General features: G+C 40.7%; 1 protein-coding gene across 5 annotated transcripts in view; it reads right to left on the reverse strand.

Annotated features, from left to right (window-relative positions):
* Positions 1–5,102: 5,102 nt before the first annotated feature.
* Positions 5,103–26,221, reverse strand: part of ptpn12 (protein tyrosine phosphatase non-receptor type 12) — a 52,455-nt gene continuing 31,336 nt past the window's right edge. The window contains exons 11-18 of one of the 5 annotated variants that reach the window (XM_085375821.1): positions 25,225–25,323; positions 22,514–22,599; positions 13,904–14,093; positions 11,830–12,784; positions 8,439–8,510; positions 7,437–7,487; positions 5,543–5,626; positions 5,103–5,227 (exon numbers count right to left, since the gene is read on the reverse strand). In XM_085375821.1, the coding sequence (XP_085231947.1) occupies positions 5,166–5,227; positions 5,543–5,626; positions 7,437–7,487; positions 8,439–8,510; positions 11,830–12,784; positions 13,904–14,093; positions 22,514–22,599; positions 25,225–25,323 (1,599 nt within the window). In that variant the 3' untranslated portion in view covers positions 5,103–5,165. Of the gene's footprint in view, positions 5,228–5,542; positions 5,627–7,161; positions 7,488–8,438; positions 8,511–11,829; positions 12,785–13,903; positions 14,094–22,513; positions 22,600–25,224; positions 25,324–26,221 lie in introns of those variants that run through there. The other 4 variants (XM_085375824.1, XM_085375825.1, XM_085375820.1 and 1 more) reach the window with 4 other exon arrangements.

Consider the following 26,221-nt stretch of genomic DNA (forward strand, 5'->3'; position numbering starts at 1 on the left):
TGATCATTTGAACACTACCGCTAAACCTCAGGTATGAGGGTGTTTTAAACAGTGGACCTTGTTTCTGCTGAAAAACAAAAACAAAAAGAATCAGTAATAAAAAAATAAAAAAAACTTGCCATCCCTAAGTAAAAATTAAATTTTCAGTGATATTAAATCACTTTGAAGTTTTCAGACATGTCATTAAAAAGACTGCATTAATCCAACATCTTAAAAGGTCCTGCACAGACGTCACTGTAGTCTATGTGCTTATATTTTGGAAGAATGTCCATAAGCTGACTGGCAGAACTTGTGGACTCCCATTAAAGAGATAAATATGCCCTCTTTAATCTTTACAACTGAATGCGCTTATCACTCTCCCTCGCACAACACATCATTAGACCGTGTCATGAATCCTCTGGCGTTGTTTACACTTTGATTTACTGAGATGAAAACATTTTCTTCAATCAGACTGGCAGAGTTCTCAGTACAAGGCCTGTCAGCGTGTGACAATCAACCATGAATAGCAAACATGATTAGCAGCTGCACGAGGGGAATTGTAAAGTTACAGCTGGTTATAAATATTGTGACAAGATTATTGCATGATGCAAGTCACGAGCAGACATTTGATGTCTGTGCATGCAGTGACAGAAGAGATGTGTGTAAGCATGTGCTGAGTCCAGCATCGACTTTATGTGACTCATATAGCTACAGTAAATCTGTATTTTAATATTACAGGCTTTAAAAGAGAGCTGACACAGTTTCTTCTGTGCAGCCTGCTGCTCACATATCCAACACTGACTGGCTATATTTATAAGCCATTACATAACATGTTAAACTGCTCATTGGGAAAACTGAGGTGACCCAGTTAAGACAGCAACCTGGCTTAATATTAATACTCAGAGAAACAGAGAGAGAAAGAAGGGTGCATGGTGCATTCATACTGTGTTAGTGTGCAGCCGAGAGGAAAACTTTGCACAGATAATCAGGTGGTAGTAGAAAGTGTGCATAAAGTAAATAAGCACTGGGGGTGAGAGGCATGTGCACTTTATTATGCTGTGTATACAAATATCGTGCACGTGAGCCACAAACATTTAAAAAGGGTGAAGGACGTACTTGTATGCTGTGCTGTGTAATCTTTTCAAAGTAACTTTTTAAATATGTGAATGGAAGTCAAGGTGGAACCGAAAGCTACTTGTTTATTTACATTTCTATTCTATGAAAATATACAGGAAACATCCTCATTCTTCCGGACTGAAGAACTCAGAACTGAAGAAGCTTCTCGGATGAGAGGTGAAACGTCTTCAAGCAACTTAAAGAAGTCCAGACGCTTTTCTTTGCAAGCTCCTTTGACTATCAATGTAAAGTGTTTTTAACCCTAACCCAGGATAACTTTAAAAACCCATCAGTGCCTGAACCACGGTAGTTGTACTGTCCATGATTGCATAATTAATTTGAAATGAGCATTGACTACCTGTGAGCACCAGCGAATAATTATAGTACGAGTGCCCTCCTGCTGTGCTTCTCTGTGTGTAAAGTGAATACAAATGCAAAGCCTTCAAGGTCTCTGAGAAAGCCAGTGTGTGTTTATGACCCCTGCTGTGATTAATTGTCATATTAGTCTGTGTGCGTGCTTGAGTGAATACAGTCGTCTTGGCAGCTCCACAAGGTGTGTGAGCATTTCCTGCTGTGACAGCGTACACACAGACACACAAAACTCACACTGACTGAAAGTTCACGAGTTCATTTTGAAGTCCGTCACGTCTGAAAACATCAGATTACAAGTCAGCAGGCGACTAAGTCAAAGTGATGCATTAGCCATTTGACTGGTCTATAGTATAAAATAATGCTTCCTGCTGAGACGCACACATTCAAACTCACAATTATTCAGGAATATTTACATGAATGAAGGCGAAAGAGGCACATCTTTACTTAAGGTCATTTTTACTGATTGATTTCTGCAACATACAAACGTGTGTGTGTGACAGGATGGGGCTGAGGGGGCGTGGCTGAATGAGAGTCCCACAGGAGGCGATGAGCAAGCAGCAGCGAATCACATCGCTTATGGTCATGCCGCTAATGATGATTGGAGGGCAGAGGGAAAGGGTGAGTGCGGGCAGGCGGGCTCTCTCTTAAAGGCACAGGTGGGCTCTTTACTGAGATCGAGGCGTGTGCATGAGAGTGTGTGTGTGTGTGTGTGTGGGGAGTGGAAGTAAACAGAAAAATGAGGATAACGAATTATAAGAGAATCAATAAAGTTAAAGACAGTCTCTTCTGTTGTGCGTGGGCATACAGATGTGTTGGAAATGACAGCCTTTCTCAAAAAAAATGGGAAAAGGCAGAAAGGAGGGCAGGAGTGGGCGAAGATTAAAGAAGCAAAAACAAAATGGGAAGTAAGTAGGAAACGACAGATGCTCCTTGTAGAGGACAGGACATTCATCTCAGTTGCGCCTTTTAAAAAAAGAAAAAAAAAAAGTTCAAAAAGAATAAGAAATGATGGAGAGGAGAGTGAGTGAGAAACGTTGATGTTTGGGTGGGGAGGGGGGGGCAGTGGACTTGTGTCACAACAAACAACTGCATATACAAAAATAACTTTTCAAATACCATTTACAAAAACAAACAACCAATATTATCATCATTATTAATATTATTATTACAATCTTGTTCAGAGCCCGTTGTAGTTATCTCAAAGAGGGCTGGGCTGGCAACCTCTGCTTTTCCTCTGCCAACCAATTAAAACTTTGTTTTTAATCTAAGCATATAATTCCAAAAAAACAAAGAAAAAAAACAAAAACCAAACCCCTGAAATATTTGCCAGAAGCAAAAACAAGAGGGTAGCAGAATAATTTACAGTTTAAAGAAAAACATTGTGTAGAGGGAGGATTCATCATCATGCACTGATTTTCTTACATCTTCTGTTAATAGGAACATTTAGGAGATAGAAAAAAAGGAAATCTGAAGTATTTTATACCTAAACTGTCCTGTACAGCTCTTTATAAAACAATGCATATACTGTATAGTTATGGCAGCTAATGAAAGAGAACAAAAAAAGAATGAAAAAAAAAAAGAAGAAAAAAAAAGAAAAAAAGGAGTAAACAGTAGTAGTCCTGGGTCCCTGGCTGCTGTTGTCCTATTGGATCATTGTCTCAGAAGCAGGTAAAGAACAACACGCCGTCAGATGAGAAACCAAACAAGTCTGACTTATAGAGAAGGCTTGGAGGTTTAATTTCAATCTGTCGAGTCAAAGGTTCAAGCGTTTCAGGCGATGTGTAACATTCAGACTCCGAAACACCGGGGTTTGTCGTGAGCAAACTGGCAGCTGAAAGGAAAGAAACTTTCATGGTCGATCAGCTGAGGTTTGGCAGAAGGAAAGAAACCCGACAGAAGAACGGCAAATAAACGGAAGAAATATGAGTCCCGAGCAGACGAGCCAGAAACACCGAAAGAAGAAAAGAGCAAATAAAGGAGGGCTGCCATCAGCTGTCTTCTCTGAAAGGTGGACTAAGGCAGGCTCATGGTCCCAGTTGTGAGAGTCAGAGTCACAGAGCTAACAAGTTCGGCTTTTTCTGTGTTTAATGTCATTTTATCTCAAACGTGGGTAGCTTAGAAAAAAAAATTCTCCAATTCATTAATTTAAGGTGGGACTGTACTCTTTGGTTCAGCTGCTTGGAGCTCACACATATATACTACACTTTACACAAATTCATTGGCTTTAATCTTACCGTTTTTGCTTTCAGACTATAGACTGTATATAGAAGATGTAACCACCATCTGTTTTTGATTTCCGTTTTTAAAACCTCAACTTTTTTTTCTTTTTTTTGACAGGTCATATGATCCGTAAGTGCTTAGTATTAGATTAATAAAATGCTAGAATTTCACTCACTGACACTGAAGCACAAACTTCTTTGATATGTCTGTGCAACAAGTCAGATACAAAAATGCCCCATAAATCACCAGCATCGCAAAAATGCTTCCTGTTTAGGTAAACCTGTCAATCAAAACAACGCCCCCCCACCCCAGCTTTAAGCCTCACCAGTACCCATGTGAATAAGTAATGTAAAAATCCACCCACCATATTCTTTATATAAAGAGGCAAATAAGTTATAGAGCCCAAAAAAATGCTGGAAATTCAGAGATTTTAATATGGGACTATGGACTCTATGAAGCCTCAAGTGGCCACTACAGAAACTGCAGTTTTTGCTAGTTCGTTCTCATTTTTTTTATTTTTTTTATTTATTTATTTTTTAAAGCTCAGTTAGTTGCCACTGAGACATTGACACAACTATTACTGCCCGCTGCCATAAAATCACCAGCTGCACTTTAATGAACACCACAATGGCCAAACTTTGTTAACCTGTCACTCTGGCAGAGAAGCATGGACGTGTAAAATAGCAGAGCTAACAACAGCAGTGAGAAACTGGTAACAGTGAGCTCTAGCGCTTTCGTTTCCGTGACGATCCTTTGTAATGTAGCACCAGCACTTTGAAACAGGGAGAGAGAGACAAAGAGAGAGCACCCTGGCAACCTGTGCATACCCAACAGAAATGGGTAACAGATTATCGAAGTTCGCTTTCAAGATTGTTGTTCGTTCAGTAGGAGGCAACAGACAACTTCTGGGAGTTCAGCCTCCCACAGTAGTTTTTCTAATTTAAGGTAATTCCTGATATAGGAGGAAAAAAAATTCTCATTTGGCTTTAAACAAAGCGCTCAGCCTGAACACTTATTATTTATATTTGACATGTAACAGCCTTAAAAGTGAGGTGTCTACAGCTCATGGAGGAAAAACATGCCCGCTCTTAATCTTCTCTCCAGTCACCCCCCCCCCCAAAAAAAAAAAAAACAAAGGTGAGAAAACCCCCCCACAGGAATTATCCTTTATTAAAACAGGGAAATAACTGATCCCAGGTCAGCATCTAGAGTAGTCAAACCTGCCAACATCAGCAAGCTGAGGAGGAGAACATTCTAGCCTCTTGACTGTCCCTGCTCGGCACAGTGGCACTTTGCAGGGAGGACTGAGGAGGAGGAGGAGGAAGAGGAGGGTACTGGCAAACAGTCACTCAGAAGGTTTTTCTATGAAATGCGTAGCATCTATCATCTTGGTTTTTGGACCAGCCAGGTGAGGTTGGTAGACCCCATCTCCTGACAAGGGAGGACAGTGGTGGTGGACGGGCAGCTGGACTGTTCCATCATGTCCACTCCAGGGGGGGTCGTCGAGGACCTTTGGGCTGAATGCAGCGGTTACCGAACCCTGGAAGGAGAAAATGTCTTAGCTCAGTTTGTTTTACCTCAACACCAGAGGGAAAACCTGCCTGTTCTCAAGAACCATCAAACGTTTTCTGCACATGTAGGCCAAAGCGAGCTTTCTGATCAGCAAAATCAGTGGCACAAATCAAAAAATGATGACCTTAATAGAAACCGTGTTTGTCAGCAATATTTCCTGCACAGATTCACCATTGATGTTCCTTCAAAGGCTCAACTAGTAGAGACTTGAACAACAACAGTATCCAATCACAATTACAAAATAAAAGCCGTCTACAACAAATGAGACAGTAGACTTACCCACCCAGCTCTGGCTTGCTGTTGTTGCTTGTTGTGGTGTCAGCAGATGGAAGGTCGGCTGGAGAGGTCGTCACACAGTCAGACGCATCTACACATAATCAAATGCAACAAGAAAGACAGATTAATGGGGTGGAAGTATTCTTGAAATAACAGTGGTGTATATGCTACTCATAATTCAAGTCAATTACATTATAAAGCAGATTTTAAAATGAGTTCGTTAGAGTGATATAGGATCATGTGAGAAAATATAAAAAAAACATGAAGTCAAGAAGACAGAAAACATGCTTAACAAGACAGTACAGGATAAACATACAAGACTCTTAAAATAACTGAAAACAAAATGAATTACAGTGAAACCTTAAATGTTAAAATAGTGTAATCATTAAAAACTACCAACAGCTGTAGAAAGCGTATGTAACAAGTAGATATATGATAGCTTACAGCATTTATTGCTCAAGTCAAAAGTATACTAGTCAAAATAAAGAAACTCAAGTTTTGTGTTTTAAATAGATTTTAGTTAAAAAAAAATTTATTTTTTTTGGGAGATATGGCCTCTGGACGTGATTCAAGCAGTCACTTGTCTGCTCACGGACCACACAAGTATTTTGATTTGCTGTTGAGGAGCTGCTCTCCATTCCTGAATGAGTGCAGCCACCTGCTGTGCAAAGATCATTGATTGTGGATGCCTCTCATGAACACATTAACCCAGCATCCAAACACTTGTATTGTATGTTCTGAGACCACCGGCTTGAGAATACAGAAAATTTAACAAACACTACAAGAGAGGTTATTTGTATCTGGTAAACAATCATGACCAACAAAAGTAAATGCAGTAAGAAGATGTTGTGTTCTGGTCTAGTGGAGAATCTACATTATTGTTACAGCTAGCTGCTAGCCCATTATAACCGTTTGTGCACTTTGCACATCTGTGGTACCCAGCTGTATCCCAGAATGCAAAGCACACTTGACCACATGAAGGACTTAGCTCAAACCTGCAGCATACACGTAGATGCAGTTTGCTCGGATTGCGTTCACACCACAAACAAAGTGCTCTGGCGTTCTGAGACCACCTCAGGGTCTCGGTGGGGTTGCTTTGGTATGCACCCGAGTCTGAATACTGCGTTCACACCTGCACACCAAGAGGGGGAGGGACCGAACCAGAGAATAATTTAAACACACCAAATACCACAGGTGCAAAAAACAGCCTACCAGGTTAAAATGTTGTAGAGAGAAATAGATTTAAGACAAAGACGAACACACAAAATGTGTGTTTTTTGGGTTTTTTTGACGAGGGCTTTAAATGTTTATGTATCAACACGTCCCATGAGACAACATCTGGTTCACTAGGTAGTGTTACTGTGCAAAAATTCAAACATTTCTCTCCCATGAAAGTTTGATGCTAAAAGCCCGGCTTGCAAAGCAGCCTTTTTATACTTAAGAAATGCTCCTAGTGAGTTATACTCATAAAAAGGTAAAAAAAAATATCCCCACTGAATTAAAGTCAAATAAGCTGTCATAGCCACAGTAAAACTACTGAAGCAATAAATTGGCATTAACCATCATCACACAATCCTCATAGCACAGATAAGCATATGCACTCATTATAATTGCAGCTCTCTCTAGACATGTTTTATCTTTTTCACTCCCTTTTCCCCCTCCTCCTGTATCTCTGTTACTCTCTCATCCTCGCAGCGGTTTTTCTGACCAACGCTGTCAGTGTTATCATCGGCAGGCTAATTTGTAAATCACCAAAGGTCCCTTTCCTGCTCCGCTCTGCTGGCCAACTACTGTGAGCACAAAAAAAATATCGGGGAACATGCAGAGAGGCAGGGACGGAGAGTTCAAACAGAGGTGAGAGATGAAGAGAATTAGTGGACTAATGATTTGTGCGTTCGCACCTTTATGTGAACTCCACTCGGCTGAAGCTGATGTTTTCGCTTCCAAAGGGTCTGGCGGAGAGGAAGACAATCGGTGAATTTAACACAGGATGGGCGTTTGAGGACAAATGATCAAAAGACACACAATACAGCACAAATGCACACACATTCCCACATTCAGACACGCTTAAAAATCACAGTCAATCCTCAAAAAGGTGCTCCCAAGTTGTGCCTGCATTTATGTAAAACATTTGAAATAATTAATTGAACCATAATGATCCGGGCGCACACAGCGGACAGCCTCTTAAACTGCTTTCTTTAAATTAACCTCATCTTTCTGCCCTCTTGTATCCATGTTTCTATTTGTAACTCGCTTCCCAAAGCTGTAACTATGACCGTCTCCATCTCTGCATGGCTGAAATAAGCAATGCTGACCTCTAGTGTTTCAAAACTGCCAAAGTACCTCTCAGCAGTGGTTTAATTCTTAACACAAACACCTCCTTTTCATCTCATGTGCTCCCTCGTGGTGGAATATTTTTAATACTGTTTTCTTCCACTATCAGAGGAGCTGTGCAGGGAGGAAGGAAAAAAAGAAGAAGAACAGCAGAAGGCAGCAGGATGGTCGCGCTAATGGCGAGTCAATCCTGTGAACGAGAGGCCTCCTACCTGCAATATGTGAGTCCATCTGGTTGTTTGAAGTGAGGATGACAGAGACTGAGGCCCCTACCTGTTCATACGCTGTACTAGGCAAGAGAAGCAGAACACAGAAAACCAGTTTCCTCCTGTTTCAGCTCACATCAGAGGCTGCCGACTGCATCAAACAACCACTGCTGCCTGGCTTTACTCTCACTACCAAGTTCGCGAAAATATGGCTAAACCACACAGCAGCACATGAATCTTTGATCCAACTGCCTCTTTCCCTCCCCCCCTTTTGTTAAAAGAAGGACAACACAATAACGTGGCCGCCCAGTCAATCCACACCACTGGGTACACACCTGTGGAACTTGACCAATGCAAACGCACCTGTGGCCAGTATGAAGGACTCAGGGGTTCGCTCGGGGAGAGGGGGAGGGGAGTCGTCGCTGTCCCAGCAGTCTGGGTTAAAAAGGTCAGAGGTCAAATGAGAAGCAAGGTTAACTACTGGCCGAGAAGAAGGGCAAAAAGATCGGCAGTCATATGGAGACAAAAAGGCAAGAATGTTAAATGTTATATAATTTGTCTGCATATTGTTACTTTTTTATACAGATATTCACTGGTTCTATTTGGTGTATATCGTGTTATCATTACTTCATTTTAGGGATCAGAGAAATGTCCGTATAGTCTCATGTTTGCCATGCTGGCTGCCACTGGACTACTGGCAGATAAGATGACATTGACCCTTAGTAGTGTCGCTTAGTGATCTGCTCATTTTGTCCTTAAAAGATCTGGGATCCAGTTTTTGTTCAGCAAAGTTCCATTTGTGCTTAAAGATTTTAAAACCGTTAATAATCTGTTAATTTCTCTGTCTGGCAAGAAACAATGAATAAATGAAAATAAAAACAATATCCACAATGGCCAATCTGTTATTTTTAGCGATGTTTTCAGTTTGTGGAACCGCCACACTTAAGTCATAGCTACAGTTTCTTAAAAATCTCTTCTTCAAAATTCAGCATCATCGTTACCCGGTTATAGTTAAGTTAGTGTGACATATGAAGGGGAAAATATGACACTTTAAAGTTTGGCTGGTTAAGATACTTCTGCTTTACACAAAGCCAGCAGTTATCCTTGCTATGAATTATAAATTAAACCCTTCTCATATGCCAACCAAGAAAGTTAAAAAAGAAATCAGCTGACTTTCTTGGTTGGCAAAAAGAGTCAAAGTCAAAATCTTAAGTTAAATATTAGGTGATGTCCCCTTCATCTAATATTCCACCATCTGGCCAAGGCCCACTGCCTTTCTGTGGATACTCCGGATGCTCGAGCTTCCTCCCAGAGTCCAAAGACATGCAATTAGTGTGATTAGGTTAACTGGTGATTCTAAATTGCCTATAGGTAGGGCTGTTCGATATAACGATATATATCGGATGACGATATAAAAACGTCTATCGTTTCATTTTACGCTATCGTTTGTTTCGTGGTGTCGTAAAATAAACCGTTTACAGCAATATTTTTTCATCATTTTGATGGTCACTGTAGTGGCTATATTCATTTCTTAAAGTTCTCTCTTTCTCTTATATTTAATATAACCACACTACTGACGGACAAGCGGCTGTTTTTATGCGTTGTCGTTAGCAACAACAACAACGGTAAAACCATCGCGTGTCCGCTTGTTTATTTTCCACATAAACCTTTCACAATAAAGCTCAAGATCCTGTTGAGACTTTTCAAAATAAACTGAATCACGTGAAAGAGCAGATTATTTACGGATGAGAAGTAAAAAAGAGCCGCCAGGTGCTAAAAAATAAACCTTAGACTCAAACGTTAGAGCAGGCTTTTCCCCGCAGCACGCCGTGTAATAAATACTCACAAAGAAAACGGCGGCCGTTACAACTTATGTCTAAAAATGTATCGTTTCATGCATCGGTTAAAATACTCGACTCCAGGTACACGATGCGCAGCTGTAAACACTTCACGCAAGTCGAGCTGCCTGAGATTCACAGAATTTACATAAAATGTTACAATTTTGTGATTTATATGTTATCAGATGATAGATGTATTATATCGGGATATGAGATTTTGGTCATATCGCACAGCCCTACCTATAGGTGTGAATGTGAGTGCAAATGGTTTGTCTCTCTGTGTTAACCCTGCATTCCTGCAGGTGACCTGTCTAAATTTTAAAAAAATCCCAAATGTTGTCTGAAAGTTTTTAGGTGTAGATGGGACACAACACCACCTCAGCATAAACTGTATGCTCTGGTAAATGTCATCTTGTTTGCAGACAGTCCAATCACAATCAAAAACGCAAAAGCTTAAGAAATGTATTAGACCACCTGTGTTAAAAACAAGAAAAACATTTTGTATTAGAAATGGATCAAAAACTGATTTTTTCTGTAAACTGTACATATAAAAACTCATGAATAACGTGATAATTATATTTCAGAATTAAAAACACTGTTTTGATTATTTTTATAATTATAAACTAAAACATTAGCTGTATATATTTGATCCCTCCATAATTTCCTGCTCATTTTGCTTAATTCTTCTTTGTTTGTTACAGGCTTGTAAAGCACTGTGAGCTGCACTAATCTCTCTAAAATGGGCAATTACAAAAGGTGTGAGTGATTCATTGGCAATGCAGTCAGCAAAACAGGCAGCCACCAGCTTTCTATTGACCAACCACAAAGCAGCAATTTGCTCAGTGCAACTCCTCAACAAAGCAGCCATTAGATGCTTGCAACCAATCAAACAGCAGCTGTTAGCTTTTCATAACTGAAGCACTGCTGCAGCCCAGACAGAGTGTGAGAGAAAGCCAAGCAGACTGAAACAGTCGACGTCAAAACAGACACATTTTCACATCCGATTTTAAATATTGGAAATACTCGAGGAGAGCGTGACATCAGGTATAATGCCAGAGATTCAATGGCATGTCAGTATATTTTGAATTTAAACTGCACAGACGATTTAAGCCCAGTCCACTCAATTTCACGTGAGCTCAGATCAAAGAAAGAAGAGCAGCAGAAGTCTCAGTCCTCACACCCCACCAGGAGATTAAAACCCACTTCTCCTTGTCACAATCACATCAATCCCAAACAGCGTGACACTGTCTGTTTGACCCAACGTGCACCAAAGTGGCGTAAGTGCATTCATCAGTATCATGCAGTGTTGATCTTTCCCCATCCAACATGCACACAGTTTTCTGCTCGCAAACACACAAAACAATTTCATTCATCCTTTCTCCCATTCACAAATTCCCTCACTTAGACAAACACACATAAACAAGCTGAAGGAGGAAGAGTTGTTTCCACACATGTCCATATTTGCAGCATTCCTCCCAAACCAACCAATTAGTCAAACAGTCATGCTTTGTGTGAGACTCACTGGAAACTATCTCTCTCCGATTTTCTTGTCATTTCCTCTTATTCCTTTCTTCCATTCCTCCTGTTTTGCCCTCTCCTGGCCTCTAACTCCTCAGCAGTGAGAACACAGTGTGTGTGTTGACAGATATAGCTTGTCATTAGATTGTTGTTTGAGACCTCTGGCTCCTTACCGACCCAGAAAATTACTCTACAGTGTGATTTTTTTTATTTCCTGAGTGTACAGTAGTTGAGTGCAAGCTTACTTGGTGCCTTCATGTGCATTTCAGGGAGATTGTTCTTGACTATTTGCCTGCTAAACCTCATTGTTTAGTGTTTAGTTTTCATAATTTCTTAATTAATTTCACATATTTTAAAGAATTGAGAAGGAAAGCAGTTCAAGCAACTGATCGACCTACTTGCTAAGGATGGAGAGACCGTTGGTGTGATCTGCCCTGCAATTGACATCGGCGACACCTTTCTGACCGGCTGCTGGTCTCCATGTTGAGAGGATGCCGTTACGGTGGCAGTCGCTGTGGATACGCTTGTACGAAAAGCTTCCTTTCCTCCTCCGGACATCTCCTCGGACACCTTCCCCTCCTCGTCCGAGTTGTCAGAGTGCAGGGGGTTGGTGAAACTCAGGGCAGTCCTAACAGGTGTGGAGGAGGAGGAGGAGGAAGAGGAGAGGTGGGAGGAGGAGGATGAGGATGGAGCCACACGGTCTGAGGAGGAAGAAGAGGAGGTGGTCTTGGGGTACTGTTTGTCCGGGCTGTTGCTGTGTTGAGTCCACGCTGCATGGCCGGCTTTCAAATCCCCTCCCTGCTTCTCCACCTTCTCTCCACTCTTCACAGGAAGGTGGTTCGGCCTGGCGAGGCTGCCTCCATCTGCTTGACTCTCTCCACATCCACAAGCTCCTCCCTCTGTGCCAGAGTCCTCTGACAGAGAGGAGCTGGATGTCAGAAGGGACTGACCAGTGCGAGCTTTAAATGCGTGACTTCTTTGCAGTGCGCAGCTGTTGTTACTAGAACTGGAGCCTTGTCCGCCGGCTACTCCCATTGACGAGGAGGTGTCAAAGCTGCGAGGTCCTTCTTGCAGTGGCACCTTTTTAATCTCAATGCTGAGCTTCCTCTCGATTCGAGGAGCACCAGAACAATCAACAGCTGGGGAGAGGGGCGAGGATGGGGTCTGAGTCTGGCTTTGGCCTGATTCTGACTTTGAAGACATTTTGTTGTTGTAGTTGTCATTGAGATCCAGACTTGAGACCTGACTCTGCTGTTTTCGGCTTAGTTGCTCTTGATCTTTCTGCTCTGAGGGACTGGTCTGTTTGTTTGGACTGGGCTCTAGCTGATTCTGCTGCTGGTCTGTGTTCTTATCCTGAAATAAACGTAAAGTAGAACAAATGAGACATGTAATCTCCCCCCCTTCACAAAAAGCAAAACATTCACACGCCACCAGAAATCTTTGATGTTTAAGTTAGAGTTCAGAAAAAGCTGATTAAGCAGGCCCCACACACAAAAAACAAACATGAGCTGTAGGAGAACAAAACAACCTTATTTATATTCATGCATTTTCATACTTCTGCTGTTATTATAGACTGTGAGCCGGTTGTTTTCCCTTCTAGACTGAAACTTAATTCTTCTGAAATAATAATTTACTACATTTTACTTGCACAAAAACAAAAGAAATCATCATAACAGACACATAGATCATGGAATCAGCTGCAGTTCTTTAGTGATGTTACGGTTTGTTTAGAACATAAATAATGTCAAAAGACAAAAATGCAACTTTTTCCACTGCTAAAAGATAAAGATTTCCTTTTTACAGCATCTCATTTTGATACTTCCTGTAAAGTTACACCTATACCTACATGATGGGAACTTTTCATTGGAACAAAAACAACTTAAACAACTCAACTTGGTAATGAACTTAATTTTCCACTTAAATGTGTAATTACGTGCTCCTAAACCAGGACCACTGTAATAACAGGGAGTACCCATGTCAGAGGGCTAACTCCTACTTTATGGTCTACGTACTGGCTGCGTCCTGCCCCATCTGTGATATCTTCACAACTATGTAACTGATGCCCCGTGAGCATGAACGAGTGGCACAACACACACACACAAAAAACCCCAAAGCAAACAAAAGCGATGGATCAACGACAGAAAAAGCTCGAGTAGCCCACAGACAGGATGTACCACATATTTTTAACACTGCCCCTCTATCAACCGTCCCTGCAAGTATATGGACATCTATAGCTGCCAACAGACTGCCCACGCACTATCGTTGCTAAATCACAGCTTCCCCATCATTCAGTCTAGGAAATTCCATAACCATTAGCTGACTTAATATATAACAGGTTTTACCAGACCAATTACTATTCTTATATCCGTGCAACTTCCCATGTACAATAAAAACCCTTTAGATACATACCATGTAGTTCTATACACAATAGTATCCTATAAGTTGCCAATTTTTAGTTTATGTCCAGCTCACCTCTGTCACGTTGTGCTGCGCAGTAGCGAGGACATGGATGACGGGTTTGGGATGGTAGCGGTCATTGTCCTGTCGCACGTTCGTGACAGTCGGGAAGGCTGACGGAGGAGATGGGGTCAGAATGGGTGGTACGGGGTGAGCCTCTGGGGGTTGGAGGATCTCTTCCTTTACGTCGCCTTCTACCTGCGTACTAGACCGAGAGAAAGAGAGGGAGAGGAAAAAAAGAAAAGCCCACAAGAGTTTGTTACTGAATAAATATTACAGTTGACAGTGAGAGTGACAGGCTTTTGATGATCTTTAATGAGACATTCCTACAGAGGCCAAAATTCATAAAAATTATTTTTTTACTGTTAAACTAAACCCTGGATTTTCTAGCCTGGATAAAAAGTTAAAGTTTTGTGCTGCGGGTAAGAAAATCAAAATGATGCAATGGCAAGAAATTCATCCTGCTGATCAGGAAACGCCCAGAAATTCTGACATCCTAAGAAGGGCGAATTACAAGACTTATATGACGAAATTAACTTTTAATCTCATGTACGTATAAAACTAAAAGTAGGTCTGTGCTATGTTTTGTTCACCACTAGATGGCAGAATTTGAAAAAAAAGTCTATACTTTTAGCCCTATAGAGACAAATTCCATTTCTTATGTGATATTTTAAGACTTCTGCTCTCACCCATATTATGTGGCTTTAACAGTGACATAACCTGCCAATGTGACAAAGTGAAAACGGATCAGTGCTAAAGAGTTTCATTTCTCAAAATATAAATGGTGCTGTAACCAACAGTCTAAGACAGCTTTCTTCTTAAAGTATCGAAAGTATTTTATTCTCTTCCGTGCAGCTTCCTCAGAGCACAGAAGCAGAAAAAGACAAGTGTCAGTAACATGACAGCATCTATGGCTATTCAAGATAAGTTGTGAATGATTACTTCACCGTCCCACATAACTTTACCACATGTACAGTATTTTAGTAATGTAGCCTACTAATAAATAGTTCTGTAAAGCTCGCAGTGTAGGTGTGTGAGTTGCATACAGGATACAGTGGTTATGACAAAGCTAGCCACAGAGAGATGGAAAGTGACAAGCAAATATTGTTCAATACATTTATATGCTGTACGCATGCAAAAATATAGATACAGAAAAGCAGTCAAAGGAAGTGGTGGTGTACCAATTTAGGAGCACATGACCAAGACAAGAGCCAGCATACAGGCTGACAGCACATGACAGCACATCAGAGGCAGGCAGACACAAAGTCAGACACTGAAGTCGCAAGCTAGAAGCTCGGGGGATTTCCTTTCATTGAGCAACTTTGGAGTTGCAGTCAAACCATAAAAGCCTTCCTCATTAAGCCTCAGAATTGCAGCACAGAAGACGTTCTTCTTTCACAGAGGCTTAGATCTGCCGTGTGTATTCTTGTTTACTTGCTCTTCCAGACAAACATTTGTTCACATTTTTTAATAACAACAGGCTAGGATGCACACTAGATTAAAGAGCCCAGCTGATAATGGATTCTTAAGGCCGGTGCAGTTTTGATGTTCTCCAGAAATGTACACTTCCCAACCCAAAGAGTCTCACACACTAGTATTTCAGTGGACTGCCTTTAGCTGTGATGTGGCACTGTTTCAACAAACTTAGGGAGTGTTAGAGGATTTGGACCACTGTGTAAAGTCTTTTGCAGCACATCCCAAAGGATTCTCAGACGGGTTCAGTTCTGAACTCTGATGATCGATTCATGTGCAAAAATTATGTCTCATGCTCCCATGTGAACCCAATGAATCCTGGCATTGTCATCTTGGCCTATGCCCGTACTACCAAAACAAGACAAGAAAACAAACAAACAAAAAAAAAACACTGATGCAAAATGTAAGCAGTGTATTCAAATAATCAGCTGACCAATAGAAGCAACCCAAGAATCATAAAACTGACCTCACAACCTCAGTAGGCACTAGGCACGCCCGTGATGTGCGTCTAGAATCCATGCTTTACATTGCCAAGCAAACTGACAGCTACACAGCTGTTTAGTCCCAATCTCTTGGGTTCTCTTCATATTTTGCATTTAGAAATGATCTTATTTTCACTAATAAACATAGTAATACTAAACACAGTAATCTCAAACCACTTTCCTTATAGATTTATTCCTGACCACACCTGACACTTTAATTGAACACTTCATAACGTAGCATCAGTAGTTTCTGCTTCTTTTGCTTGATGCAAAATAATGTAACCTTTCTGAAACATCTTTTCCACGATCCCGGGACATGTCTTCTGACATGTTTTAAGCAATTATCCATTGGAAGACTGTTTGCATTTGCTTCCTTAAATTAAGTAGCCTTTTTGGCTAAATTGTGTATTTCACAAACTAGTTAGAAACTTGGGCTCGTGTCAAAATGACCACATCCACAAAAATATGACTACTTGACATTTCCTAACAAGAAGGCTATGGACATACAAACCTCCAGTATCCCAATATGACGGGCTAATATCAGCTAATAATATAGGCCACTGAATAAAGCCAAACTAAGCTGATTGTATTGTAAAACTAGAACTCGTGTGCATAACTTTTCCTCCAATTCTTGGAAGGGTGGGCTGTTCCAGAACAACAGCATATTTAGCTTTCAGGCTCAACATAACTTAAACTAGACACCACTATCTCTTTGTTTTCTTTAATGAAAACTTTAATTACCCATGAGAATTTCTTCTTCTATGTCATCTTTGTTGCCTGAGCAAGCATGAGATATTTAACAACACAGATTCCCAACTGGATCCGGTTATTTCCACGGGGGATTATAGACATTCGGATGCCACAAAGATTTTTTTTTTGGGCCCTATAAGATGAGATGAGATGAAATTTTAATGATTCCTAAGGGGAGGTTGAGCTGTTACAGGAGCAAACACTAATAAGTCACTGAAAAACAAACAAGGCGTAAAGAGAGGAGAATAAAGAAAAAATGAAGCTGCAGGCAACTCAGTGACAACTGCAGCATGTGTGACGAAATGTAAACATGTATTAAAAAAATATAAGAGTTTAAATCAAATGCAGAAAGTACTAGTACTGCTGCTTTCCTGAGGGATCTAATGATTAAATAAAAAAGCCCAAATTATTCTGTTTAATGATAAAAGATGAAAAAGATCCAAGATTTCTCTCGTTTTGTTCAACAGAAGCAACAACACTTCAATTCAGCTCACTCTAACTTTTGCTAAAAACTGCTAAAACTATCCTGCAACAATGTCAGTATACAAAAAATGTATTAGTGTCATGTTGTCAACCAGCACAATGTCAAAAATCAGTCCTATCATGTTAGGACACTGGTGACACAATCCAGAAGAGTTCATTGTGACTATACCAGGATCTGCCCACAGTGTTCTTCATATTGTGTAGGTAGTAGGGGTGGGGGGGAAAATCGATACTGTGTAGTATCGTGATATTTTGTTTGCTAATAATGTATCGATACAGGGACAGCAGAAATCGATATTTTGTTACAAAAAAAAGTTTGTGGAATGGAACATGCTCTGACTTCAGAGCATTTTGATCCTTTTTCTGAGCAAGAATCCTGACATTCCTTCACTGTCCAAATGTGTTTAACTTTTTTTTTTTGGCAGCAATAAACATGACAGTTTACTTATTTTAATTTAAGACATGTTTTATTTTAATTAAGTTTAAAACTTTTTTATTTAATGTAAAATTATATTTTGTTTTAATTTACTTTCAAATTCTTCAGTTGCTGAAGGGGCTGCATAGTTTTCATAAATTTCAAAGTTCAGAATAGCTATAATTGTACCAGATGGTTGCATTCAGTTAAGTTGGACTAGACTGTAATACAAACCGTTCAGTTTGTCAACAATAAAACTGACTGAAATGAGAGACTGAGTGTGAGACTTTGATATTAGATAAAATGAATATTGATAAAGTTTACCTTTATGGACAGAATCTGAAGATCGCAAAATATTTAAAAAAAATTGCAATAATATCGTATCGTGCGTTAAGTATTGTGATAATATCGTATCGTGGGATGTATGGTGATTCCCACCTCTAGTAGGTAGCTCCCTTTTCGCCTGCTAAACAACCGCTTCCCCATTGTGTCCTTTAAAGATGTCCTATAGTGACTGGCACCGACACATGAGCAGCAGATCCAGTCGTGCAGGGTGTAAAGTGGGAGGGTCAATGGATCAGACTTGTTTTTCCAGCACATCCCAGGGATGCTTGATCAGAATGAGATCTGGGGAATTTGAAGGCCATTTCAACACCCTGAACTCTTTGTCATGGATCTCAAACATTCCTGCTGAAGACTAAGGATTGTATGTAGCATGTTTGCAAGTTTAGGTAGGTGTAACAGTCACATCAGTGCCACAGCTGCTTCCACTGGCTTGTGTTCTTTCTATTATCTTTTGCCATCTTTCCCCCAACATGCACCTAGCCACAGAGACAAGGTAAAAGCGGAAGTCTGATGTGTTTTAGCAACCAGCAGTAGAGTTTTCAGAACTTTGGTTTAGACTCCCTTCAGGTCTTGTGGCATCATTGAGTCATGCTCAGTTCTCCTGTTTTGGTAAGTACTAATCATTGCTTACTGGGAACACATGACATAATGTGTTGGAGATGCTCTAATCTAGTTGTCTTGTCACTACCTTGACAAAGTCACTCACTTTAGTTTCCAAGTTCAGCACATCAACTTCAAGAACTCTTCACTTGTTGGTTAATAGTGATTATCGTGGCCAGTGTTGGGAAGGTTACTTTTAAAATGTATTCCATTACAGATTACATGCCCCAAAATGTATTCTGTAACGTATTCCGTTTCTACTTTGGCAGCTTCTTACTCGATGAGAGTAACGTATTCTGAATACTTTGGATTACTTAATATATTATCATGCTGTTTACAACTACGTGAATGTACTATTGCTGTGATTTATTACCGTTACCGAACCATAGTAAAGGGACCTCTGGCTAATACGTGGGGTTCGTGTCGGGCTCGTAGCCGAAAAAAAGCTTTACTTTGTTGTCTGGGTCAACTTTTCTTGCAAGAGACAGAGAGAGGCGTTGAAAGGCTGCTCCAACGGAACTTATTGTTTCGGAGGAAAACACAAACACAGCGTACAGTCTTAATAGCTTACTTACACCTGGGCTCGTCAGGCACTCTTCTTGGCTGCAGTGGTTATTATTATATTTACATGCTTCCAGCTCCTGTTTTTGCTCGATGACAACTCGTACTTTTCCTTTTTCTCCCTCCCTCGCTCACAGACACATAACGGGTATGACAGTCCATTCTCCCTGCAGCACGGACTACACTGCCTATGATGCTACATTCTTTAGAGCATTCTTTAGAACATCTGCGGTACATGTATTCCGTTACTCCCCAACACTGATCGTGGCTCATAGGTGCACACACAAGATTATTCGCTAATGCATACATTTCTCCTGTAAACCTTAAAATCCTTCATTTTCACTCATAAATCAATCCACAGACACGCAAAAACAAGTTTGGAGCAGCAGGTGGTTGCGGCTTTGGTGGTCACAGCCAGAGCTCTGTGCCTGCCTCACCTTCCTCAGCAGAAAATAGAAGGTAGAGGATGCTTTGTAAAATTAAAAGCAATTAGAGGAGTCACTATACAGCATCACCCATCTTTTGTTCCACTGGGACAACTAAAAATGTGTATGATATAATGTTTAACACTTGAGTATCATACTATTGCTCACATTTTACTACCTCAAAAACACAGATGTCAGTTTTGTTACGTCATAGGTTACATCACCAAGATGCTACTGACACATTTTAGCCAGAAGCCCAGAAGTATTGAGGTTTTAAACCCATCCCTAATGGCAGAGCATGAGTAAAAGCCATGACTCCCTCGAGTTCCTGCAGCATCTCCCCTCCACCCTTCTCTCTCTCCCTCTCTCACAACCAAAGATTCTTCTACACATTTACACCACTGCAGGACCCACTGGGAGTGTGGCCGGCAGAGTGTGGTTTATGTCTGTAAAAATAGCTCTCGCCATCAATAGAACACTCTCAGGCTTAAACTAGGCCTTGACATCATTTCTTTATAAACACAGGGATGATGCAGAGAAAGAAAGGAACATACTGATAAGAAAGAGAGAGGGAGACAGCATACACTCCTCACAGGGTGTCCTGCTTCAAGGAAGTGTTTCTACTTTGGCAGCTTCTGCAAGTTCCCATTTGTATGTTTTACTAAGAACAGGAAAGAAACCGTCCAGTAAACAGATAACTTGTAGGTACACACTAAGATTAGAATGAGCTAAAAATGTCTGCTCTCTCATAAAACTGCCTTGTGCAGGAGACGAATTAAAGAAAATGAGAAATTTAGTGCAGTAAAAAGGATACATTGGCTCTTAAAAAAATGTAATAACCCCAAATGAGTACTTTCCTCGAGGTGCAGCTCAATCTGCATAATGTCTAGAGGGGCTTTGGTGGATCCTTTTTCATGTGCTTTAGCTCAGGTATTTTGTTAGGCTGTCTAGAGGATACTCTGCAGGCATAGCAGCTCTTCTTTGGGCTTGTTCTGTGCCCTTCAAATGGCATATTTTCTTTATCTAAAATCATCCTGTAGTAGATCTGCTTTAATGTTTACTTACAGTCATAGTTCTGCTCCATCACCCCTAAAGAAAACTTAACTTGGGAAATTATGTCACTATCAGTGAGAGAGCAGATGTCCATAAACATCATCAAGATTCACTTTGATGATATCTCCACTATGCATCAGGCTTGAATACGCCTATTTAATGACATGGTAACACAGATGGAGACCAGTTCATTTATGCTGGGGGACTTTAACATATCCCTACTGATTACTGGAGAAAGGAAATTCCTTCTCTCCAACCCTACCCATTCTAAGGAGACATGGGTAGCCACTGTGTGGTGCCCAGGGATTAATTCCAGCTGTAAGCCAGTGCGCTTCAATCAAGGACACTGTGACAGGAGAATTATCCTAGCATGTCATTTCTTTAGAAAGAGCGAGAGCACTAAATCATCTTCACATGCATTAAGGCTTACGTACCTACTAACTGATGCATGATTTGAGAACCCACTTCAGCTTTATGCAAATTATGTGTTCACAAAGACAACCCTTTGAGGTTTGATTTTTATCATCTTTAGCAAAATATTTGTGTGTTTTGAAAAAGATAGCTCAACCAGTTCCTCAGTGTAATAAAATGCCTGATAAATTGTTGATATCATTAGCCTATGGGTAGTTACACTTTCCCCCCCCCAATCTTTGCTGTGAATGTTTAAATTATATATTGTCCGCAGAAAAGAACAGTAGCATCAGCCGTGTTATTAAAGTGGAGTTTGTCAGCTGATAATTATTTATTCAGGACAAAGAGTAGCAGATCACTTTACATCTTCTTGCCACTATAAATGTAATCACGCTGATAATCACAGAGCCATTGTTTCTTACATTAGCACAAAAAATATGCTGTCAAAACAGCAAATCTTTAGAAAATGCTTCCATCCATCCATTCGCTTCCGCTTATCCTTTTCAGGGTTGCGGGGGGCGCTGGAACCTATCCCAGCTGTCATAGGGCGAGACAGGGGTACACCCTGGACAGGTCGCCAGTCTGTCGCAGGGCTAACACACAGGGACAGACATCCATTCGCGCTCACATTAATTAGACGGTGGGAGGAAGCCGGAGTACCCGGAGGGAACCCACGCAAACACGGGGAGAACATACAAAGTCCACACAGGCAGACCCCGGCCTGATGGTGGAATTGAACTCAGGACCTTCTTGCTGTGCAGCAACAGTGCTAACCACTGTGCCACCGTGCTGCTATAAAGTGCAGTTATAAAGTGTTTTGCTGTGTTAACGGGGAGAGGATATTTTCAGGTGTGGATACATCATGAGTAGAAAGAAAGAGGGCTGTAAGAAAAGTGTACACCCCTGCAGGCCCGAAAGGAAGAGACAAAAGACAGCAGAGAGAAGCAAGATTTAAAATAATAATAATAAAATAATTGAGTAATAAGATGGAGGAAAAATGTATAAGACTGAATGACAAAGAATAAGAGAAAAGAAATCTGTATTTATGAATGCGGCAGATAAAGTGTGTGTATGTGTTTGAAATAAATTCCCTGCATTTGCATAAAGGACTGTTTGTTCTCAAAGAGAAGGAGATGAAAAATGTAACAGTTCTACTTTAACTAGCCTTGGGTTGTGGTGTGTTCAATGCCATGTCGTGTTGCAGAGCATTGCAAAGTGTTGCAAAATGATCTATAAATACAGCTCCTCCTCCAGTAGGAGCAGCAGCCAAACAGAAGTTAACTTTGGTAAAGTGGAGGCTGTTTGTAACTTTGGGCTGATGGGGAGCTACACTGTAACAAAATACTGGGATATTATTTCTTTTTTTTCTTTTCTTTTTTTTTAAATATGTTTTCTGTGTGTTTTGTGTGTTCACAGTGTTCTCCAACAAGCCACCTCTCGCCTGGCGTGAACGCCTGTGTGGGCTTGTTAACTAATCTGTGTTGAGGACGAGGTAAAGCAGGTGAAAACTAAAACGCAGAGTCGACCAGTTGCAAACATCCTTAATGAAAAACAGGCCGGAACGATTTAACGATATAAGGAGATAAACTGAAAAAAAAAATAAATAAATGTCAGACAAATGTCCTACCTGCGAATGCGGGGAGGTTTTGGAGGTGGAGTGTCCCATGTATCATCCGATAATTGGTTGCTTGCTTTGTCAGGACTGCTTTCATCCTGGACACACACACAAGAGTAACAAAATAGTTGGACACGACATTTGTGAAAAGTGGAAAATAAGGGAAACCCTCTTATTTTTCCTTCCTGTCATATTTAGATGCTGGAAAGCAACTACAATCATCCCTACTTTTAGTTAATCAATATATTTAATTTTTTGTATACCTGTTTGCATATTTACATGAAAGATGAAGCTTATTTTTCATCAAGGCCTCTGGACTAACCCTCTTTCTTCTCACCTAAATGTTCCTGAAGCAGAGGTAACAAGTTGCTACAAAGTTGCTTCACCAAACGATGAAAGACTTATTCTGAAAGAAGCCCTCCCCCAAACAACAATTTTTCTCTCTCTTCCTCTCAGCTCTCATCTTTCCTCTTCTCCCCTGTGACTCATTAGTTTGACTCCCTCCCCACTCTGATAATGAGAAGATGACAGGCCAACTTCAGTTGTCAAACTCATGACATAGGGGCAAACCGGGCCATTTGAACGCTCTAGTCTGCCGAGGAACTAAATTCTGATCTAAGAAAAGAGGGCAGGAACACAGCTTCTTTAGCTCCGTATGTCCACGTATGTTGTGAGAACCGATCTAGTGGGACGGTTTCCTGTGAACAAAGGCGGGCGTGAGCGTGCGGAGAAACATGTGGGATGCGTGTATGTGGAGGCTTATTGTTCCCAATGCCACAGAGATCACCTATGTGGGTGTTTTAGTCACCAACAATGGCTGACTGGACATGAGTCAATGCATGTATGGACTGAGTCAGTACAGCACAGCAATACTGATGTGCTGTTTGTGCGTGCAGCGTTCTTCTTGGACTTGCAACTAAGTGAGATAACAACAGGGTCACGATCAGCAGCTACAGACTTGTGCTGCAGTTTATGTCACGCTTGGTGCAAACCACACCTTATCCTTAAATGATTAATAGCATAAATTTTAAAACAAGGGAAGTAGTGATACAGTTTGTCCACATTTTAGAGCCGCTCAAAGATATATTGAGCTCCACTTTACAAAGTATGTCAGCAGATTCTTTTCTAATGTCAAAAACAGTTGTGTCCGTCTGTGTGACCGTGTCTTGCGAGGGTCGCCCTTTCCCAACGGATGTGTTTTTCTATTCTCAGACTCAGAGTGCATTATGGGAGAGAAGTGATGTCACCAAAGCTTCCTAAGCAGGAAGTGAGCTTCTGGATTACTGCCAGCACACTGTCTCATCAGCTCTGTATCCCCCCCTCCCCCCACACCTCCCACAGTCTTAAGATTTGCCAGTCTTAAAAGCTCTCTCATTGATTCCCATTTCCACCATGTCTATGTTTTCACAGGTCAGGTGGAGCACTCATTTCTTGATGTTACCTCACCTGATGCTGCTTTGCATCATTTTAATTTCTCTTTAGGATTAAAAGGCTGTGAAATGGCACCACCTCAACACAGCTAGCACCTAAAGCTTCCCATCTTCTTCAGGCAGAAACGTTTGACACAGAAACTGGTTGCATTACTTCAGAGGCCACTGGTGTAAAATGCTGATGGGTATTTGTATAGCATGTTGCATATGCTGCACTTAAACTTGCATTTGTGAGCTTGTTTCTCTTAAAAAGCAACTGAAGCAAACATGCCTCAGAAAGAGGCAGCAGATTTATGGTCTGGTATTTTATCTGCTCACAATACATTTATTATTACTTGCAATTATTCTTCACTTACAGTAACAGCAGTTTCTGTTTATATCACTTAATGTGCTCTACTGATTTCAGCCTCTTACAGTGAAGCTTGTGCAGTCCTTCTATGGTCTAGCTCTCTAAATATAGAGCAGCTTGTAGTCTCTTTAAGGCTGCTTGATGGGATGACAGGAAGAATCTATAGTTAAATGATAATTTGTGTTCCAAAACGAGATTAGAGCGTGAATATTTAAAAACACAAAGTTTTGGTGTCTTTCAAGTTTGGGAAATAATATTTGTCCCTCTTTTTTTGTGTTGTTTTGTTCTTTAGGCTGGGTATATGCTGTGCACTGTCCTAAATGAAAGGTCATTGTGAAAAAAACTGGTGGCATCGGGTCATATCAAAGTGTCCATATCTATGAGCCATCCATTCCCAGTTGTAGCAGCCCTATTCAAACTTGAGGACGAAACACAGAAGAAGAAATTCTCATACAGTCTACATACATCAAGCTTTAGTTTCAGTTTATTAGACCTACGTTGTACAGTGTCATTTGCAACAAACTTTGATCATATGAGAAAAAATTTTTTGGCCATGGGAGGAGGACCAGAGACAATTCAGGACACTTTGTATAGAGCGCTTGTGTATTTGGGGGCAATAGAGGATAATGTAAAGCAATTTAAAATGAGGTCAGTGGTAAGTGACAGAGCAAAGCGCTTCCAGTTGTTTTTAAATAGCTGAAATTGTCTGCAGTCCTCAGAGTACTCTGTACAGAGATATCTCTCGTTTTAAGCACAATCACAATGACTCTTCTTTTTCTGTCTGTAAACAAAAGTTTTCTTTAGACCTCTCCACACCATCTTCTCCCCTGTGACTAATTATCTGTATTTTTTTCCCCTCCACTCCCAGTAAGTTACTCAGCGACATCCTGTCTTGCTTTAACACTACAGAGCATGCACAGTGTGTGTGTGTGTGTGTGTCATACCATGCCATCATGGATCTGTGTGCTGGTGGGACTCTCCAGCTGCTGTAGCTGTTTCTCAAACAGTTGAGCGATGGCTCTATGAACCAGCTCATACTGCTCCTATAGATAGAAAGAAAACAGACACATGATGAGGCAGGAGGGAGAGAAAAAAAACTGGTGCATGAAGAAAGAGATAAGGGTTAAATGCACAAGATGTGAGAGGAAAGAGAGAAGTAGAGGAGGGGGAAAAAACAAGTTTCAGCAAATCAATATCAAATCAAATATACTTTCCACTCTATCAAAACAGATTTCATTAGTTACAAGCTTCCTACAGGATGGCGGTCTGAGACTTTGAACTCAAACCTGTGTCAGCGTTTGGCAAATCAATTCTGTAATTCAATTAACCGAGCTCATTTTCACTCCTGGGAGAGAAAAAGAAACAGCTCGGACTAAAGGTACAAATTTGACTCTATGTCAAAGTGCAAAATGCCTCCTGGCGAAAATCACACATTAACTACAGGAAGTAAACATGAAAACACACCCATGTTAAAAATTGTGGCAAAACAACCTCAACCAGTTACACGCAGCGATGGGAACGCGAGACAATGAAAGAACCTTTTCAACCAGGTATGTAGCAAAACGAGATGAGAATGAAGGGGCGACCTTTAGCAGGAAATAAGCTTATTATTACAGCTGTGCATTCGAACATTATACCCTTAAAAGAACAGAAGGTTAACAATATCTCTTTTCCAAATCTTGCAGAAATACAGTTTAACACTTCAGTTATATGATAACATGCCTTTTTTTTTTTTAATTACAATGAAGGAAATGAAAATCTACTTGGCAGCCATTACCACACATACATTACAGCCAGGCGATCAAGGTTCACATCAACATTAAACAAACTTTATCCTGCAGACACAGAACAAACTGTGTGGTGTCTGTCTGATTGAACCCATGTGACAACGGAGCAGAAGACTGTCCAAAGAATTCCCACTGAGGGAGTGTTCGTGCTGAT

This window comes from Diplotaxodon limnothrissa, linkage group LG17, assembly GCF_057381915.1.
Source record: "Diplotaxodon limnothrissa isolate DT_005_m linkage group LG17, D_limnothrissa_male_GT1.1, whole genome shotgun sequence".
Lineage (NCBI taxonomy): Eukaryota > Metazoa > Chordata > Actinopteri > Cichliformes > Cichlidae > Diplotaxodon > Diplotaxodon limnothrissa.